General features: G+C 44.7%; 1 protein-coding gene across 2 annotated transcripts in view; it reads right to left on the bottom strand.

Moving 5' to 3' along the window:
• CDKL5 (cyclin dependent kinase like 5) overlaps positions 1-18,714 on the bottom strand; it is a 211,845-nt gene that overhangs the window by 33,737 nt on the left and 159,394 nt on the right. For both annotated transcript variants that reach the window (XM_047764304.1, XM_047764305.1), the window contains exons 12-15: positions 15,410-16,376; positions 10,279-10,380; positions 9,898-10,003; positions 6,606-6,729 (exon numbers count right to left, since the gene is read on the bottom strand). In XM_047764304.1, the coding sequence (XP_047620260.1) occupies positions 6,606-6,729; positions 9,898-10,003; positions 10,279-10,380; positions 15,410-16,376 (1,299 nt within the window). The remainder of the gene's footprint in view (positions 1-6,605; positions 6,730-9,897; positions 10,004-10,278; positions 10,381-15,409; positions 16,377-18,714) is intronic.

The raw sequence follows: 18,714 nt of genomic DNA, 5'->3' as shown, positions 1-18,714 counted from the left end.
TTCCCAGGCTAGGGGCTGAATCTGAACTGTGGCTGCCAGCCGACGCCACAGCCACAGCAACGCCAGATCCGAGCCTCGTCTACAACCTACTCCACAACTCATGGCAACGCCCGATCCTTAACCCACTGAGTGAGGCCAGGGATCGAACCCACATCCTCATGCATACTAGTCGGATTCGTTTCTGCTGTGCCACAACGGGAACTCCCGAAGTTAAAGCTTTGCAATACAACACAAGCAATAAAAATTTAGTGTTGGAACTCAGAATAACGAATGCATTTACAATTTTGAAAGCTAGGAAACTTTAGCCATCATGGAATGGGAGAATGGGAGACAGTTAAAGACTCTTTAAACTCGGTGTTGCAATGCTGGGGAAAACACACACATCCTAACGACAGACTGGGCTTATGTGGTCAAAGTTTTTATGGACAAGTACTTTTGAGATTAAGGACATGAAACCCTCCCATGGGACCTAAAGACAGACTGCCCTAAACTAAATTCCAGGCCATAGCATTCAGTTAGAGGAGGGCTCTGGAGAACACAGCAGAACAGTGTAAGCAGTCTGCTGGAATCACAAAGCACAGCTCTTAGGATTGGAAGGAACCTCAGAGAGCATCTAGTCCAACCAGCGATACTATTCCTAATGTTCTGTAACTTCCAAAAGTTAAAGAATTCTATGCTTATGTCCTTCCATAATGGAGGTTACACATAATCTAGAAGCACACCAGAGTATTCAGATTAATGGGTAGAAGTTTCTACTAATCAGAATTAAAGTCTAACAAAACCTCAGAGGTCTGTCGAGGGTAAGCAGTGACAGTGCTTTCTGCCAACCCAGGCATTCTTTAAGGGGACACATTCGTCGTGACCATAAGCTCAAGGCAGGAATGGGTGTTACTATAAGGATGTTCATATTGGCATGAGAGGAAGGAAAGGCTTGAGATACTAGTCCTAGGAAGAGCAGGATTTGGGTGGGAAGAAGCATGTGTCCAATAAAATAAAAGTGAGAGGATAGGGGGTGGCGATGGGTGTTCAAAGAAAAGAAGGAGCGGGACAAAAAGCCCAGCGTTTGCAGTTCCATATGTCCCCAAAACATAGAAGATGGATCAAAGATTCTCTGCAGGGTCTTTTCAGAAGCACTGGATAAACTGGAGCCCAGGGGCAAAGGAGAATGATGAGGACTATATTCTCAAACTGGAGCTGAAGAGAGGCAGTGGGGCCTAGATCCAGGTGGAAAAAAATTCCAGGGGCCAAAATAGAAAAGGAAATACACTGCCCTTGAATTAGAGAATAAAAGCGAGGAGTAAAGCATGGGTGTGCAAGCATCACACAAGACACAAAAGGAAGTTAGAGAGAAAGAAAGAGTGCCAGTCAGTGGGGGAGAGAAAGAGGGAGACAGGAAAAAAAAAAAAAAAAAACAGACAGAGGGAGAAGCAACATAGAAACATACACATTTATAACCAGTAATGCACCCAGTGGGTAGGAGTGAGCACCATGATTTAGTCTCATTTGTGAATTCTGGACCCTGTAATTGAGTCTACCTGGTATGGCCAGGAGTTGTGTGCTGAGCTGAGCTAACTAACTGTATAGGCAACTCTGGGGTTCCAGAGGAGCAGCATAAGGGAAGGGCAAGTGGGTGATTGCAGCAATCTCAGGGACAGAAGCTTTGAGAAGGACCACCCAGCTAGTCACCTGGCACGTTATCCAGGGCTGAAAAAAAAAGCAGAGGGGCTGGAGGCAGCAAAGATGATGGGGGAGAATGTGTGTGCGCACACGCGTGGTGGGCAGTGACAATAACAGTCTCCTTACCGAACAGTCATGGACTCAAACATTATCCACCATACGAGCTACTATTTCCATAAGGAGTTAAGAGGAAAAGAGAATTCGGAGTTCCCATTGTGGCTCGGCGGGTTACAAACCCAGCTAGTAACCATGAGGACGCGGGTTCAATCCCCGGCCTTTCTCAGTGGGTTAAGGTTCCGGCATTGTTGTGAGCTGTGGTGTAGGTCACAGACAAAGCTTGGACGTGGTGTGGCTGTGGCGGCAGCTGCAGCTCTGATTCGACCCCTAGCCTGGGAACTTTCATATGCTGCATGTGCGGCCCTAAAAAAGACGAAAAAACAAACAAACAAACAAAACAAAAACAAACCAAGAAAGAGAATTCCAAAGAGCCACCTAAAAAAGGAATGAACTAAAACTGACTAAGGTCAAACTGACTGAGGTCAAACAACACTTGCAGAGTATGCACCAGGACCTGTGTTAGGTGCTGGAGATAGAGAAAAATTAAAACAAGGAGTGTGACCTCAAGCTGCTCACAGACTCAAGGCAAGGGACCTACAGGCTTGACAGAGGACCAGGAGGCTCCAGTCCACTCCAGCCAGGAGCAGCAGCTCAAAGGTGCACTGAAGAGGAGAGGTGCTCACAATGTGACACTTTCTCTGCCACCCACCTCCCCCGCCCATGTGACTAGGGTGGCTCGATTAATGTCTGAGAGGAGAAAGTCAGTGACTAACTCATTCTACAGGAATACTTCTGAGTTATGATGACAAGTAATAATGGATACCAATGTATTCATAACTTTACAAGAAGAGAAAGCCTGGGATTGTGCAAGTGAGTAACAGCAATTCTTCACTTATCTTAACTACGGGGATTTCTAATTAATTTGGTTTACTGTTTAAGTGCCAGTTTTTTTTTTTTCTTTTTGCTATTTCTTTGGGCCGCTCCTGCAGCATGTGGAGGTTCCCAGGCTAGGGGTTGAATCGGAGCTGTAGCCACCGGCCTACGCCAGAGCCACAGCAACGCGGGATCCGAGCTGCGTCTGCGACCTACACCACAGCTCACAGCAACGCTGGATCGTTAACCCACTGAGCAAGGGCAGGGACCGAACCCGCACCCTCATGGTTCCTAGTCGGATTTGTTAACCACTGCGCCACGACGGGAACTCCTAAGTGCCAGTTTTTAAGCCAATTTTGACAGCAGTCTTTCTAAACACTTTGTCTTTTTATGGAAAGTAAGAACAGCCTATTTTAAAGATACATACTCTACATGGGTATCTATTCTATGTATGAAACCATAATGGCTAGAAACGATTTTGCCACTGGGGCCTGAGAAATAGCAAAAATACCCTTCTTCTCCACAGGTACTGCTCAGGACCTTTCGCCCTTTACATACCATACTGTTACCTGGGGTTATCTCTTGCCTGACAATCTCAGTGCCAACTGTGTGAACTGTGCATAAAAGAAAAATAACCAGTTTCACAGGGAGGGTGGAGGTGTTTTCTCATTAGTGAAGATGATAAATCTGACCATGTTAACTCCATTTTTGTTGTTCAGAAATATTATGGTTTATCTCCCACTCTTAACTGGATTCTGGACAGCTGAGATGCCACAATCACTGCTCTGGATATTATACTACGATATTTATCACTTTAAAGTATGACGTAGTAGCTTGATTGCTCCATTGCAAGAAATGTGTACACTGTACAAAAATTCTCTTCCTCAAAGAAATATAAAGTACTACTACATCAAGCAGAAACAGACTGCCCTTAGCTAAGTGATAATTTAAGAACAGCAATTCACTCCATCACCATGGCAAGGCTTGTTTGTGTTTTTCTACCATTATCAAATGGCATTTCTCTCAAAATAAATAATAAATAACATGGTGAATCAATGAGAGATCCTGTTCAAGGGGGAAAAAAAAATAAGACAAGTCAAGCCTAACGGATGACTTAGATTAAGTTAGTTGCAAACGTGAAGAAGCATCATCGCAGCACTGCTGTGAAGGATGGTAAGAACAAAAGAACGTAGCCAATTCGTCCCTGGCAGTTCTGGAATTCTCTTAAGCCTCATAACAGCAATATCAGTCAGTATGACTTGATGAAGACTTGTCTAAAGGTCAACATCCCAAATGTGCCTCTAATTCTTTTTAAAACAATTGTTCCTAGGTTTCTACACCTATGCAGGTCTACACAAGCTCTACTTGCACTGATGATCAAAAGAAAGAAACAAAATGTTGAGACTCTTAATCCACTTTTGGATTTCATTTTGATCTGACCTATGGAATTTTCACAGGACTATGTTGATCTATAACTGATACTTTTATTTTATTTTATTTTGTCTTTTTAGGGCTGCAACCAAGGCACATGGAAGTTCCCAGGCTAGGGGTTGAATTGGAGCTACATACAGCTGCTGGCCTACTACACAGCCATAGCAACACAGGATCCAAGCCTCATCTTCGACCTACACCACAGCTCACAGCAACACCAGATTGTTAATCCACTGAATGAGGCCAGGGATCAGACCCGTGTCCTCATGGATACTAGTCAGGTTCATTACTGGTGAGCCACAAGGGGAACTCTGACACTCTTTTAAAGCATTACCACTTTATCATGCAATGACCAAGACAAAAAAAACAATTCCTTCCATACTTCTGTATTCTCACAACTTTAGACACAATTCTCATGGTTTGTCAAAGCTGAACCTGAAAACTGCCAACACTGGTAACTGAAAGAAGTTGTCCCTGTGCTCTTAGGTTAATGTCTAGGTCTTGTCTACAGTTATATGGAGAAAGAATGCACTGAAGTTCATCAGCAAAGTCATATGAAGTTAGAGGACGTTCAGGTAAAACCCTCCACTGCTAACCTTAATGAGTCGCAATGGGGCCAGGCACTGCTCTAGATGCTTTTGATGTTTTACTTCATTTAATGATCATATTTACCCTACAAGGGAGGTTATTCTTATCCTATTTTAGAGATGAGGAAACTGAGGGGCAGAGAGGTTAAGGTCACACGGTCAGAAGATGACCCTAGTCAAGATATCCTATTTCCAGAGGCTAACCTCTAAGTCACTAATATTAAACCTCTCATTTTATATATATATATATATATATATATATATATATATATATATATATATATATATATTTGGGGGTGTTATTCATTTTATTATTTTTGTTTTTTTGCTTTACTAGGGCCACACCCATGGCATACGGGAAGTCCCCAGCCTAGGGAGAATCAGAGTTGCAGCTGCCGGCCTACATCACAGCCACAGCAACACAGGATCCGAGCCGCATCTGCGAGCTACACCACAGCTCATGGCAATGCCGGGTCCTTAACCCACTGATAGAGGTCAGGGATCCAACCCGTGTCCTCAGGGATACTAGCTAGGTTCGTAACTTGCTGAGCCACAATGGGAACTCTTAAACCTCTCATTTTATAAATAAGACAATAGATACAGTATGCTTATAAGAAAAAGCATTTAGAGCTTTAAGAAAACTGTTTTGTTTTTTTTGTCTTTTTTTGTTGTTGTTATTGTTGTTGTTGTTGTTGTTGCTATTTCTTGGGCCGCTTCGGCGGCATATGGAGGTTCCCAGGCTAGGGATCGAATCGGAGCTGTAGCCACCGGCCTACGCCAGAGCCACAGCAACGCGGGATCTGAGCCGCGTCCGCAACCTACACCACAGCTCACGGCAACGCCGGATCGTTAACCCACTGAGTAAGGGCAGGGACCGAACCCGCAACCTCATGGTTCCTAGTCGGATTCGTTAACCACTGCGCCACGACGGGAACTCCAAGAAAACTGTTTTTATTATTGTTTTAAAATTAAGTTATTTTCACCATAAGGGATGGTAACACTGAAACCTTGCTAAAACCCTGCCGGCAGGGTCCAAATTGTGTGAATCATGGCAATAAACAGCAGAGATGGAATCTGACAGACTGCTCTTATTCTCAATTTGGTGTGTCACAGTGAGGCACCATTTTATTCTTGGTGGAGAACTTAAGTAGTTCTATAAATACATATAAACACCCCTCACATCTAGAATCTGAGAAGTCTTTCTGGAGAGCTGAGAATATAAAGTCTGCATTATTTAAAAAAAAAAATAGTCCTCCCCCCACCCCAGACAGATCTGGTAATGGGACTTGATGCATGTTATAATTCTCTCCTTAAATTTTTATTACATATTACACAAAAAGATTAAAGGATGAGCAAAACTGGCGCATCACTTTATCCTCTGACTATCATTACACTTTGCGGTCGCATAAAGGGTTGTCCCCCCTATTTCTTCCCACCCTGAATGAAAGTGAGGTGGCACGGAAGTAAAAGACACGAGCTTTGGAGTCAAAACCCATCTCAGTCTACATGCCGGCTCCCTCCTCCCTGTTACTGGCTGTCCAGCACCAGGCAGGCGCCTTACCTTTTCTAAGCTGCAGTTTCCTCATCTGGAGAGTGGGAAGCACTCCTACTTCAAAGGCTGACTGAGAACTGAGTGAGACAGTGCACACAAAGGGCTAAGCAAAGTGTCTGCCACATGATTCAACAGCAACAAGTGGGGAAGACAGCGAAGGACGCCAATCATGTCAGAAGAAGGTGATGGAAGAATTATGACTTATGAACTGACCCAGGATATTTTCTTTCTTTAACATGATATTCAGTATAAATGCTGAACTGGAAAGAAACCATCACAAGTAGTGACAAATCGCATTGCCCTTCTCAAGCAATCTCTCTTAAGAAAGAAAAGCAGGAGAAAGAATGCTAAATTTTACCCAGAGTTTCTCTGACATCTCAAATCCACAATCAGAAAAAAGAAGAATAAAAACAAACCAAAACACCCACCATGGATCGAATGCTGGTTGTCTTTTTGAGTGGTTCGTTCCAGAACTGCTTTCTGATGGTAGGGAAGAAACTCTGGTTGACACGTTATTTTCATGGAAAGAATTGTCTGGACGTGGAGATGGCACTGAATAAAGAAAAAATAAGCCACTGATGTACTCTCTTGGTCAAGGCAGTTCTCACCTTCTGCGGCATTTTTTTCTCACACAGGTAAGATAAACAAAAAAGAAGATCAGTCAAAATTTGCATACGACAGTAGCCTGCAAGGGTCAGTTAACACCAGGTAATATATACTCAGGACATAAACTGACGTGTCCGCTGATAAACTGGAGAACATTATAGGATATTTAGCAGGATGAATATGATTCCCCCTCCCCCGTTTTGACATTGTTTTTAGTTGAGGCTTTCTTACATCACAGACTCAACTATGTAAAATCTATTCTTACTCTGAAGTGATTCTTAACAGCGTGTGCTGGAAGACAGAAACTACAGTTGAAGCCTTGCCACTTGGGAGGCGGTGTCAATTTTATATATTTTTTAAACTAAATTCCAAAACAATTCAGTTATTTGCACAAAAATACTATTTTTTCCTCAGGTTTCAACTTAGGAATAAATAGAAAGACAAAGCACAATGTATGTGAATCAACGCTTTTCTTGGGGGGGGGGGGTCCTGTGTGTTACTACCTTTTTCTGTCAAATTCTCAGCTTGTTCATAAATCAAAATATATTGCAAATTTCATCACAAAAAGAATATACAGGCTTATATATCAAGATAAATGACACCGTTTCATTTGACTCTTGGACAGTAGGACTGAAAACAAGCAACATTCTAAAAACACCCGTCATTTCAGTGATACCACTAAGTCTTCATCCACTTAGATTTAGTATGTCTCCAAATGTCTCACCTAGTTAAACCTTTTCCTTCTATTTCTGGACTTTCTTTTTTTCTTTGCCTTTTCTAGGGCCGCTCCCACGGCATATGGAGGTTCCCAGGCTGGGGTTCAATCAGAACTGTAGCCGCAGGCCTACACCAGAGCCACAGCAACTCGGGATCCGAGCCGCGTCTGCGACCTACACCACAGTTCACGGCAACGCCGGATCCTTAACCCACTGAGCAAGGCCAGGGATCGATCCTGCAATCTCATGGTTCCTATTCAGATTCATTAACCACTGCACCACGACGGGAACTCCTATTTCTGGACTTTCTAAAATAAAAATGTTCTACCTGCCAAACCCTGAAGTCAATTATGAAGAAAACAAATGAGGGGCTTTGATGATATTAACCAATTTAATTCATGTGCTATCAGAATAAAACTGGGTTTCCGGAGGTCAAAGACTAATTAAGTAATTTAAAACTTGGTTAACATTTTCATATTAAAGTACACTCTCCAGATATCTATAGAAAGTAACATGTGTACGATCCATTTTGGAAGTAAAACTCAGAGAAGAAGAGACTTTTGCTCATTAGTACCCTACAAGAGTTTGCCTTAATTAACTTTAGTCTGAATTAAAAAGGTTCTAAAGTAACCGTGGCATCAGAAAAAAAGAATAAATTCCTTAAAAGATACATTTAGTGCCTTATACTTTTCTCAAAGGTGGGGCTGGGAGGGAACAGAGTAGCGTAATCATTTAATACACATTAGGTCCTGAATAGCACGTCTTTGCATTTATTTAGCTCAAGTTCCTAGTTAAAAGGATCAAGCGGTTGTCCATATTCCTTGCAGATCCTGCCTTTTTAGCTGTCCTCCCAAATCAATGCAATAATGAGAAGCTGGGCAATGTGGGCATGGCAGCTAGAGAAGGTCATGGTGACTCCTGAAGGATGCTTTGAGAAGCTGAGCCTCCCGGACCCGGGACCTCACCCATGCCCTGGTGGAGCTGATGCCAGTCTCCCCGCTAGGGGCTGGGGCTCCCTGGGGGCTCCCACTCTATGACTACCCAGCTCCTCAAAGGGGATGCATTTCTCTGTCAGCTACTCCTAAATCCATTCAGCCCCTGAAACATTTGTTAACGTTGTTAAATATCAAAGGACATTTTTAAGGTCATTCAACTACACTTAAAGATTTTCTTTCTTTCTTTCTTTTTTTTTGTCTTCTTTTGCCATTTCTTGGGCCGCTCCCGCGGCATATGGAGGTTCCCAGGCTAGGGGTTGAATCGGAGCTGTAGCCACCGGCCTACGCCAGAGCCACAGCAACACGCGATCCGAGCCGCGTCTGCAACCTACACCACAGCTCACGGCAACGCCGGATCGTTAACCCACTGAGCAAGGGCAGGGACCGAACCTGCAACCTCATGGTTTCTAGTCGGATTCGTTAACCACTGCGCCACGACAGGAACTCCTGAAGATTTTCGTTCATTCAATCAACAAATATTTATGAAACTGCAGGCCGTGTGCTAGTCGATGAGGGTAACAGAAGAAAAGGGCCTTGTGACCCTGTGAGAGGGAAATGGGGTCAAAGAATCAGTACCACGGGGTGTGTCATGTTAGAGACAAGGAACTACAGGCGGGAGATGGGAGGAAACACTTGCCGTCATCTGGGTGGCCAGGGAAGCCGCCACACTGCAGAGGACCTCAAAGTAGAGAGTCTCAAAGGGGACAGAAAAGCTGTCTGAGCCGAGGGAGTAACGCGCTGAGGCCAGCGTAGGGCACAGCCTCTGGGCACCAGAGCAGCGGGGGAGGAGCTGGAAAGGACAGCAAGGGCCAGGGCACACAAAGTCAAGAAAAATGCCATCTTAGGGAACTCAGATTTTATCCTGATGCCAATGGGAAACCATCGGCAGATGAGAAATAGAAGGCTGGGGCTGGGGCATGGATTGCCCTGCTCTATTTTTCTCCCTGTAGCATTAACTACCTTTTACTGCTCCACATAATTATTACATTTAGTGTTGCTCTCTCCTCATGAGAATGTGAGCGCTGTGAGGGTGGAGACCTTTGGCTGCCTTGTTCACTGACGTCCTAAATTAGAACAGTGTCAGGCACACAAGTGACGTGGATAAATATTTTATGACTTAATCCAATGAATGAGTGATGTGATCAGCACAAAGCTTTGGAAGGATCATTCCAGGGACCATTTTGATGGTGACCTTAGAGCCAGGGAGAAAGAACCCTGGCCAGAAGCCACGAGCGTCTGAACCAAAACAGTGGGATCCAAGGCGGTGTTGGAAGGCGACAGTGTAGGTAAGAAGGATGCTTACCAGAAGTCAGGGCAGTGAAATGCCGGGGAGGGTGCGGGCTAGAGGTGTAGTGAGGGGAGAGAAGCGAGGACCCTGATGGGTGCTTAGAGGCTGGGTTTACCTCGGTAGAAGCTGCCGACTCTCCTCGGAACAGGATCATTGTACAGGTGTCTGTTTTCTTTGGGGGCATTGCCATCATCAGAATGGGGGTCATGATATGCTCCACCCTGAGACAAAAAACAAGTTTATAAAAGTAAACAACAGAGTGATGACGATGTGGCCTGTGAACTTAGAATGGTGCCTAACTGATCTATAATTAACTCCAGGATCTTTTAAAAGAGAAAACTCAGAATTGAGGCATGAGGAAAACTATAAGCCAGTTCAAATTTGTGGGAGACTGGGTATGAATACATCTTAAAAGCTAGGCTGTCATGGTGGTGAATGACCAGTCTCTACAGACATGTTCTATCCTAAAAGGTGGATAATTCTGGAAAATTCAAACCTCAGACTTCTGCCTTGCATGGAAGGAAGAGGTGCCTTCTCTGGAGGACTCCTTCCCGGAAGATCGCGCCACAGTCATCTCTGGAGGGAGCTGCTCTCCAGGCTGGAAGGCAAATTTAAAAGGATTTATATGCGTGTTCTGTTCTTAGGGATGAAAATCACCTAAATAGCCATAGGCCTTATTTGGTATAATCAGTACCATAACTGGCTAAAATTAAAAACATCAGCTGGCTAAAACATAAGTTATCCCGTAAAAGAGTGAATCATCTGATAAATGTAAAATAAGTCAAACAAATGTCACACAGATGGAAACGGAAATTCTCATTAAAGTTAATGCGAGCAGGGAATGAATTACTCTGAAAATAGTTCAATTAATTATTGAAAACAAAGAAAATTATCTTCCTAATATCTAGAAAGTCATGGTTCTGAGCAGCACTCAATGAGAACTGAATTAGAGATTCTATTAGTTAATCCAAATTTCTCTAGCAGATTTTAGGCTGAGTTCTCCAAAAAGAACTGTGCAGATGCAAAAGTATTTTTCATGAAGGACATATATGGTAGATTCAGATGAAAACAAAGATTTTTTGGAATCTATCAAGGAATTGAATCAGTGCTCTTAATAATCTGTCTTAAAAATTCCCTAACGACTGTAGTTTATGTACTTAAATTCTCTTCTTAATCTTCTCTAGGATAACAGTACTTATTTTTCATGTACTTTCTGAATAATCCTGACAGCACTCATCTCTGGAGACACTACCTATTTGTTTCAAGGAAGTGAGTCAGAAGCTAAGAGCAGCCTTGGGCCATAGTGGTGTTCATTGAGGGGGAAAGCAGCATTTTCTACCCTCAGAAAAAAAAAAAAAAAAAAAATTAAGGAATAAAATTACCAAGCTACTCGGAGGATTTGCCTGCATTACGTATCCATATATTACGCACAGAAAGTCTTATCTTGAGCTTTTACACCATGTGTCCAAAACAGTTTATTTAAAATTTAAAACATGATTCTTTCTGTCCCTCATTCCCCAAATGTACTATGAACGGACTTTGGCAGGAAATCATCCATTTGTAGCCTTTCTTCTCTCTACTTTGTGACAAGACCTCATTTGAATTTTATCACCTGTACTGTTTACAAAGGCCTCTAGAAAACTATTTCATTATTTTTGCTTTTTAGGGCTGCACCCGTGGCATATGGAGGTTCCCACCCTAGGGGTCTAATCGGAGCTACAGTTGCCAGCCATGCCAGATCCGAGCCGCATCTGCGACCTACACCACAGCTCATGGCAACGCCGGACCCTTGACCCACTGAGCGAGGCCAGGGATGGAACCCACAACCTCATGGTTCCTAGTTGGATTCATTTCCACTGTGCCACGACAGGAACTCCTAGAAAACTATTTTAGAAAACAAATGATTTACATCTAAACTAAACTCTAAGTGACGGAGCCAGTCCAGTCCCCTTGCTCTTGAAGGTGGCTACGAGAGTGATTTCCATCATTTATTCAGGGGTTCAGTTACTTGGGAAGCTGTCTACCATGTTTGTGCCTTTAAACTTGTACTTTCTTGCAGCTTGGCACTGCACCTCCCGAACTGGACTTAAAATTCAGTAACAGTTGGATCTGTGCTTAGCATACAGTTAAGGTTTTATAATTAGCTTATTTCCACCATGTTCACAAAGCCTTTTCTTCGGAACTCTCAAAGAGCCCAACCATTTGTCCTTTTCCAAGGTACAGTTTTTTGTTTTTCTTATTTCTTCTCTCTTTGCACTACGCTTAATGCCAACATACTTTACTGGTTTTGACTTCCATGTAACGTCTATGAGCAGCTGCTAGACTCTAGAGATCTTTTTAGGCCCTTCTCTCTGGTGGAGCTCCTCCAACCACTGCTGACTCTAATCATGGCATCTCCCACCCTTCCTCTTACCTGGGCCCCTGATAGTCTTTCCAATCTCAGGGAGAACATCTCTGCAAAGGGGCCCAGAGTCAGCGTGATACGATGCATGCAGCACTGGCCTAGGGACCTGAATACTGTGTCATCATCCCAGCTCCACCCAACTAGCTGGGTAAACTTGGATAATCCACCTAACTTCTCAGAGCCTCAGAATGCCCATCTGTGCAATGGAGGGGTTGAATTAGGTGACCTCAAGTCCTCTCTCTCTTCCTCTTTTTTTTTTTTTTTGCTTTTTAGGGTCACACCTGCAGCATATGGAGGTTCCCAGGCTAGGGGTGGAATCGGAGCTACAGCTGCCCACCTACACCACAGCCACAGCAACGCCAGAACCAAGCTGCATCTGTGACCTAAACCACAGCTCACGGCAACGCCAGATCCTTAACCCACCAAGTGAGGCTAGGGATCGAACCTGCGTCCTCATGGATCCTAGTCAGATTCGTTTCTGCTGCGACACGACGGGAACTTTTTTTTTGTAAATGACAGTTGTAACACTTCTTTCAGGTTCTCTCTTGTGTGTTTTTCTTTTTTTCTCTTTTCTGCCACACAGGCAGTATGTGGGAATTCCTGGGCCAGGGATTGAACCTATGCTGCACAGCAGCAACTAGAGCTACAGTGGTGAGAACACAGAGGCCTCAACCGCTAGGCCACCAGAGAATTCCCCAAGTCTTCTCTTCTACTCTGAAAAGGAGATCCTAGAAAAGAAACCCCGAAGGCTTCCTTTTTCCTACATTCAGTCCTTCAATTCACAAGTCACATAGTTTCTATTGCCGAGGAGTCTTTAAGACCCACTCTTTCTCTATTTTCCCACATGGTCTCCTCACCCCATGCTTAGATCATTGCAAAAGCCACTCTAAATCTTGCATTTTTCACCCCAGCCACGTGGCACATGTTCCAATTCCACAGCTCACCCGGTTACTTAACGTCTCAATTACCCTCCTTTTCCTCCAGATGCTCTTGTTGGCCCTCCCTTCGAGCCTCTTTCCTGATGTTGACTCTTCTTTCTTCCCCTGGTGAAACACCAAACATCCCAGAAGCCTCTGCACAGGCTCCACTCCCGCCTCGGGGGGCGGGGGGGGGGCTCCCACACCCCCATGCCGGGACTGTGCCACCCCTCTCTGTCCTGCGGTGCACATGCCTCTAGCACAGGGCGGGCTCGTGAACTCAAGCATTAGCACCACCTATCTGCGGGCAGCTGCCATCCCACCACCCCCAGGCCACACATCCCAAGAGGACAGGGACCTCATCTTTCTTTTTTTTTTTTTTTTTTGTTGTTGTTGTTATTTCTTGGGCCGCTCCTGCGGCATATGGAGGTTCCCAGGCTAGGGGTCGAATCGGAGCTGTAGCCACCGGCCTACGCCAGAGCCACAGCAACGCGGGATCCGAGCCGCATCTGCAACCTACACCACAGCTCACGGCAACGCCGGATCGTTAACCCACTGAGCAAGGGCAGGGACCGAACCCGCACCCTCATGGTTCCTAGTCGGATTCGTTAACCACTGCGCCACGACGGGAACTCCTGGACCTCATCTTTCTAATGAGAGCCTAGCTCAGCAAATGCCTAAATATATCCTGGTCCTTTAGCCATCCAGAACCTCTCTGCACATCTGAGCTCAGAGCAGGCCCTTCAGTCGCTCCTAAAGCCATTTCTGCCTGCTCCTGCTCACAAGGATCTCTCCCTGTCCTCAACTCCTTTTTATAGCCAGTGCCCCAGCAAGGTGGTTCTTAATCATTTCATTCTTATGATGTATAATTTAATCTTCCCTGAGAGAAGATAAATTTCTCAAGAGTCAGTCTCCGACTCTTCTGAGTGCCTGAGAGTACCCAGCACATTGAAGGGACTTGGTGTCTGAAGAACAGCCCCCACCATCCCAGAAGCAGCAGCAACAACGGAAACTCTTACGTGGTGCCCAGGATGGGGCACCGAGGACTTTATAGGCTGTGCTGAATCCTCACAACAACACGCAGATGAGGAATCGAGGCAGAGAGGGATTTTGTCACTTAGCTAAATTTACACAGTTGGAAGCATATTGCAGAACTGGGATGCAAAGCCAGGTCTGCCTGGCGTCCTAGCCCAGGCTCTTAGCTACTTTGTTATACCAACTGCTCAGCTACTGACCATCTCCCACTCCCCAGCACTCATCATGCCAAGCTTCCCACTGCAGAGTCCATCGTATTTGCTGGAGTTCGGACACATGCTGGTGAACCTATTTTTGTATCTTCTAAAAGGGGAATACTTTTCCTACATGAAACGTTTCTCCTTCTGACACTGGTTTTTCTTCACCTTTATTTCTTTGATGCAGTGAACGTTTTATAACATGAAAATGTCATTTTTAAAATATGTGTTCTGGGAGCTCCCACTGTGGCACAGTGGGTTAAGAATCTGACTGCAGACACTCAGGTCAATGCGGAGGCTTGGGTTCGATTCCCAGCCCAGCACAGTGGGTTAAAAGATCTGGCGTTGCCACTGCTGCAGTGTAGATTGCAACTGTGGCTTGGATTCAATCCCTGGCCTGGGAACTTCCATATGCTGTGGGTGTGGCTATTAAAAAAAAAAAAATGTGTTCTAACAAGGCTACTATTTTTAAACAGGTTAGTGTCAGTTCTGGAATCTAAAGATCACTAAGATGGAGGGAGCGCTATGCTAAAAACATTGCCTTGAGATTTAAAAACAATCCAAATGACTGAAAATTAACATTTATCCTGGCCTGAAGTTATACTTACCTGTAGTTCTGGATAAATTTAAAACTTTTCCATTCGGTTATGATACCAAGTAAAGTATTAGCAAAAAGGTTTGATTTAAGCAAATGTGGTTTGGAGAGATTAGAGAAAATTCCATGAATTCACGCTGAATTTTGAGAAAATTAAAAACTAACCCATATAGCTGACGAATTTTGTAATAAACCAAAACGGGATTCTCTGAACAAAATATACCAAAAAGAACATTTAAGAAAGGTAACAGATTTTGAAAAACAAGATTTTTCAGTTCCCTTGAGTACTCGGCAACTGGCTTAAATGATTAAAAACAAATTTAAAAACAGATTAATCCTTTAAGTATTGCTTCCTAAATGTGTCTTATCAAGAAAGTATGACCTCCCTGCAGTAGTGCCAACTGCACCCTGACCCCATTGCACCCCTGCATCAGCTTCCCACGCCAACCAAGAGATCTGGTCAAGGTGCTAAGCGGTACCTGAGGTGATAAGAGCTGCAGGCTGTTAGCTCTGGCCGCCATCCCTTGTCCTACGCTCAGGCTTCCATCCAAGCCTTTGGCTCTCACTTTGTCCCGGGTCACATACATGGAGTGCCTGTGTGGACGCTGCTGGGAGGAGAAGGGGCTGGTGTAGCCCAGCCCATACGAAAAGGATTCATGAGGTGCCGACAGCGAATGGGAATGGCTGCTGTCCATGTGCTCCGGCAGCTTCAGCTCCTCCATCGTCTTAGAATGCCTGGTTGTGGTTCGGCGTGAGTCAAGAGTGCCCTCACTTCGGTTATTTCTCCCCGAGGGGCTGAGCAAAGTTCTCGTGTCGCTGTGCCTGGTGGGGGTTGGGCTGGTGGGAGAGTTCAAGTCCAAGCAGCTGGATGGGAAGTACCTACTGGTATTGGACTCTGCCATCTGGGCCCTGGCTTCGGACAGGTTGCTCACGGACTTGGAGTCACTCAGTGCCCCATGGCTTTTGGCCTTGGTCCTGTAGGAGGGACTCCTAGAGGACTGGGGAATGGTGTCGATGTAGCTATGCCGACTCTGCTTTTCACTGGGCTGCAGCGTCCCGGCTTTGCTCTGCGAACTTTCCATAAATGAGTGCCGGTTCTGCTGAGATCTGCTGCTTGACTTAAGGTACTTCGTGCCCGGGCCTTCTGAAGGCTTTGGGTCGATATTAAAATCAAATTCTGTCTTTGACTTGGCCTCTTTGGGGCTGAGAAGGTGTGGTATGTTGTTGTTGGTCAGATCTTTGCTGGCGGACCCAGGCTGGCTGCTCGCTTGGTAGGTTTTGGTGTGCATGGGACTAAGAGTAGCTCCAGCAAGGTTTCCGTTTAAGAAGCTTTCGTTGGCAGGAAGACCTTCATCAGCCCGGGGCAGACCCACACCTAGGTTCTGGATGTCCTTGCTGTTAGATCTGTGGTGAGACTGCAGGGCAGCAGTTTTGCTGGCTTGGTTTCTACGTTAAAAACAAAACAAGTATATCAGTTTCCTTCAAGAGCAGACGGACCAAAGGTATCATGAAGAAAAAAAAAAAAAAAGAATGCCTAAAACACCTCAAAGAGTAAAAAATATTAACTCTCTCGAACATGTGACTAGGAATAACAAGCAATTATCAATAAGAAGTAAGTTTGCTTAGACCGAGTCGTCCTGCAACAAAGCACTGGTCCTGAAGCAGTGCTTTCGGCATTCTGAAATGCTCAGTTACCTTGCCAACACAGCTTCTACCTGGGAAAATACGCTTCTGCTGTTGGGGCTCACATGAGCGTGCGGTACAGGATGCCTGCAAAGACGACGAGAACTGAGCTACAGTCAAAGTCTTTTTAACTCTTCGTCTGCTTGAATGTCAAGAGGGTGGCATTTAGACTTGCAGGTCCCTGTGTTCCTTGAACTTTGTTTTTATTTGTAAAACTCACAGCCTGCCTCGGAGATACGTGCTCATGGCCCACACACTGAGCGCTAATGTCTCTTGTCTTTAGCCTATAAAATCAACGAATGAGAATTCTAGCAAGGCAGTCACGAAAAGAAAATGATACTCTAAAAAGACGTGTGAACTGCCTGGTGAGGTTTGCAGGAAAACATGATCAATATTTACGTTTTAGAGAAGTGGCAATACTTGGGGCATGTCAGATACCTCCTGTACATGAAACAGGAACATGTCTCTAACTGGATCACAGGGATCTAAAGAGTTAATTAATTTCTCTCCAAAAACCACAATTTATTCTCTTCTTCATTTCACACTTCATCATTTCAAACAGTCCCAAGTTTCCTTTGGACTGCAAGCTTCATTTCCTACTTGGTTTAAAATACAAAATATAAATCCTGAGGAAAATCCTGTCCTCCACTTAAAAGCTGAAAGTGACATCTCGGCAAGGTTAGTCTGTTCTACCGTAACTATTTAAAGGACCAAATTGTGGACTGAGACAGGTGAGGGTGTTTTTAAATGAACAATAATTTATACAACTCCCTTTTTTATTTTTGATTTTTTTGCTTTTTAGGGCCGCACCCGAGGCATATGGAGGTTCCCAGGCTAGGAGTCAAATTGGAGCTACAGTTGCCAGCCTACACCACAGCCACAGCCACATGGGATCGGAGCCACGTCTGCAACCTACACCACAGATCATGGCAATGCCGGATCCTTAACCCAGTGAGTGAGGCCAGGGATCGAACCCCCAACTTCATGGCTCCTAGTTGGATTCATTTCTGCTGTGCCACAATGGGAATTCCCACAATTCCTTTTTTACTATGCATTCCCAAAACTTTGCTGCAAATATTGCTATTGCTAAAGATGGTTTGATTTGGGAGAGCTTTGTTCCCATCGTACACTAATTATAGAAAAGGTCACTTTCCCCCCCCCTGTAGAGCGGTAATGTGTGAAACTATGCCTTCCCACTTTCTCTAAGAATCAACTTGATCGGGCATCAAGGGTAAGGGCCCTTTTCCTCTCCTCCTACCTTTCAGAGGGTTATAAGGTACCTGAGAGCAAGCACGCCTTTAATAGTGTGGAAGGCCTCATCTCCTAAATGCACTTACGAATCTCTCCCAGTTGGGTCACCAAAATTGCAGCGTTAAATAAGGTCACTTAAATACGAACTAAGTAAATGGCAACCCCAAACCCAGAAAGAAATTACAAGGAAAGGAAACTTTCACTTTCTGTTAAATCGTGTTAACAGAGTTTATCTTCAGACCAATAAAGGACAGTCCCCATGTCCTAAAAGCCACAGGTTTTAAAACACCAGAGTCGTTTGTCAGCTTACATTTTGGTAACTAAAATATCTAAGCAACTTCTCAAAAGCTCAAATGACAATACACAAATAGTCTCACTCATAAATAGATCTGAGTGTACTGGTTATTCTTCATTTGTCAAGTCTCCCATCCATTCTCCATTCCTCTCTGCCTGGGCCTGGGGTAACCCAGCACTGCAGAGTGTGCCACCCAGGCTCCCTTGCCACCTAACTCCCAGTTGGGCTTAGCAGTGCAAGAGGCTGGGGGCTTTCTCCCCTCTTCCTTCCTGGCAGGGGTTCCCTAACTCCGCTCATAGCTATATCTCTAGATTACAGCTCCCAAGGGGTGGCTCCTCCTGCCTGGGTGCCCCTGGGCTCTCCTCCCCTTATTTCTTCCCCTCTCTCCTGCAGGTCTAGACAGAGTAATGGCAGAGATAACACATGCAGCTATGAAATGTCTGGAGCTCCAAAGGGACCAGAAAAGGACAGAGAAGAGTGAAGATAGCAGCTAGAGCTTCTGAAACTCTTGGAAACACTGCTCTCAAAGCAGAGTACAAACCCACATATGTCAGG

Source organism: Phacochoerus africanus, chromosome X (assembly GCF_016906955.1).
Source record: "Phacochoerus africanus isolate WHEZ1 chromosome X, ROS_Pafr_v1, whole genome shotgun sequence".
NCBI lineage: Eukaryota > Metazoa > Chordata > Mammalia > Artiodactyla > Suidae > Phacochoerus > Phacochoerus africanus.
The sequence above is the reverse complement of the archived record's forward strand: the minus strand, read 5'-3'. Positions and strand labels throughout refer to the sequence as shown.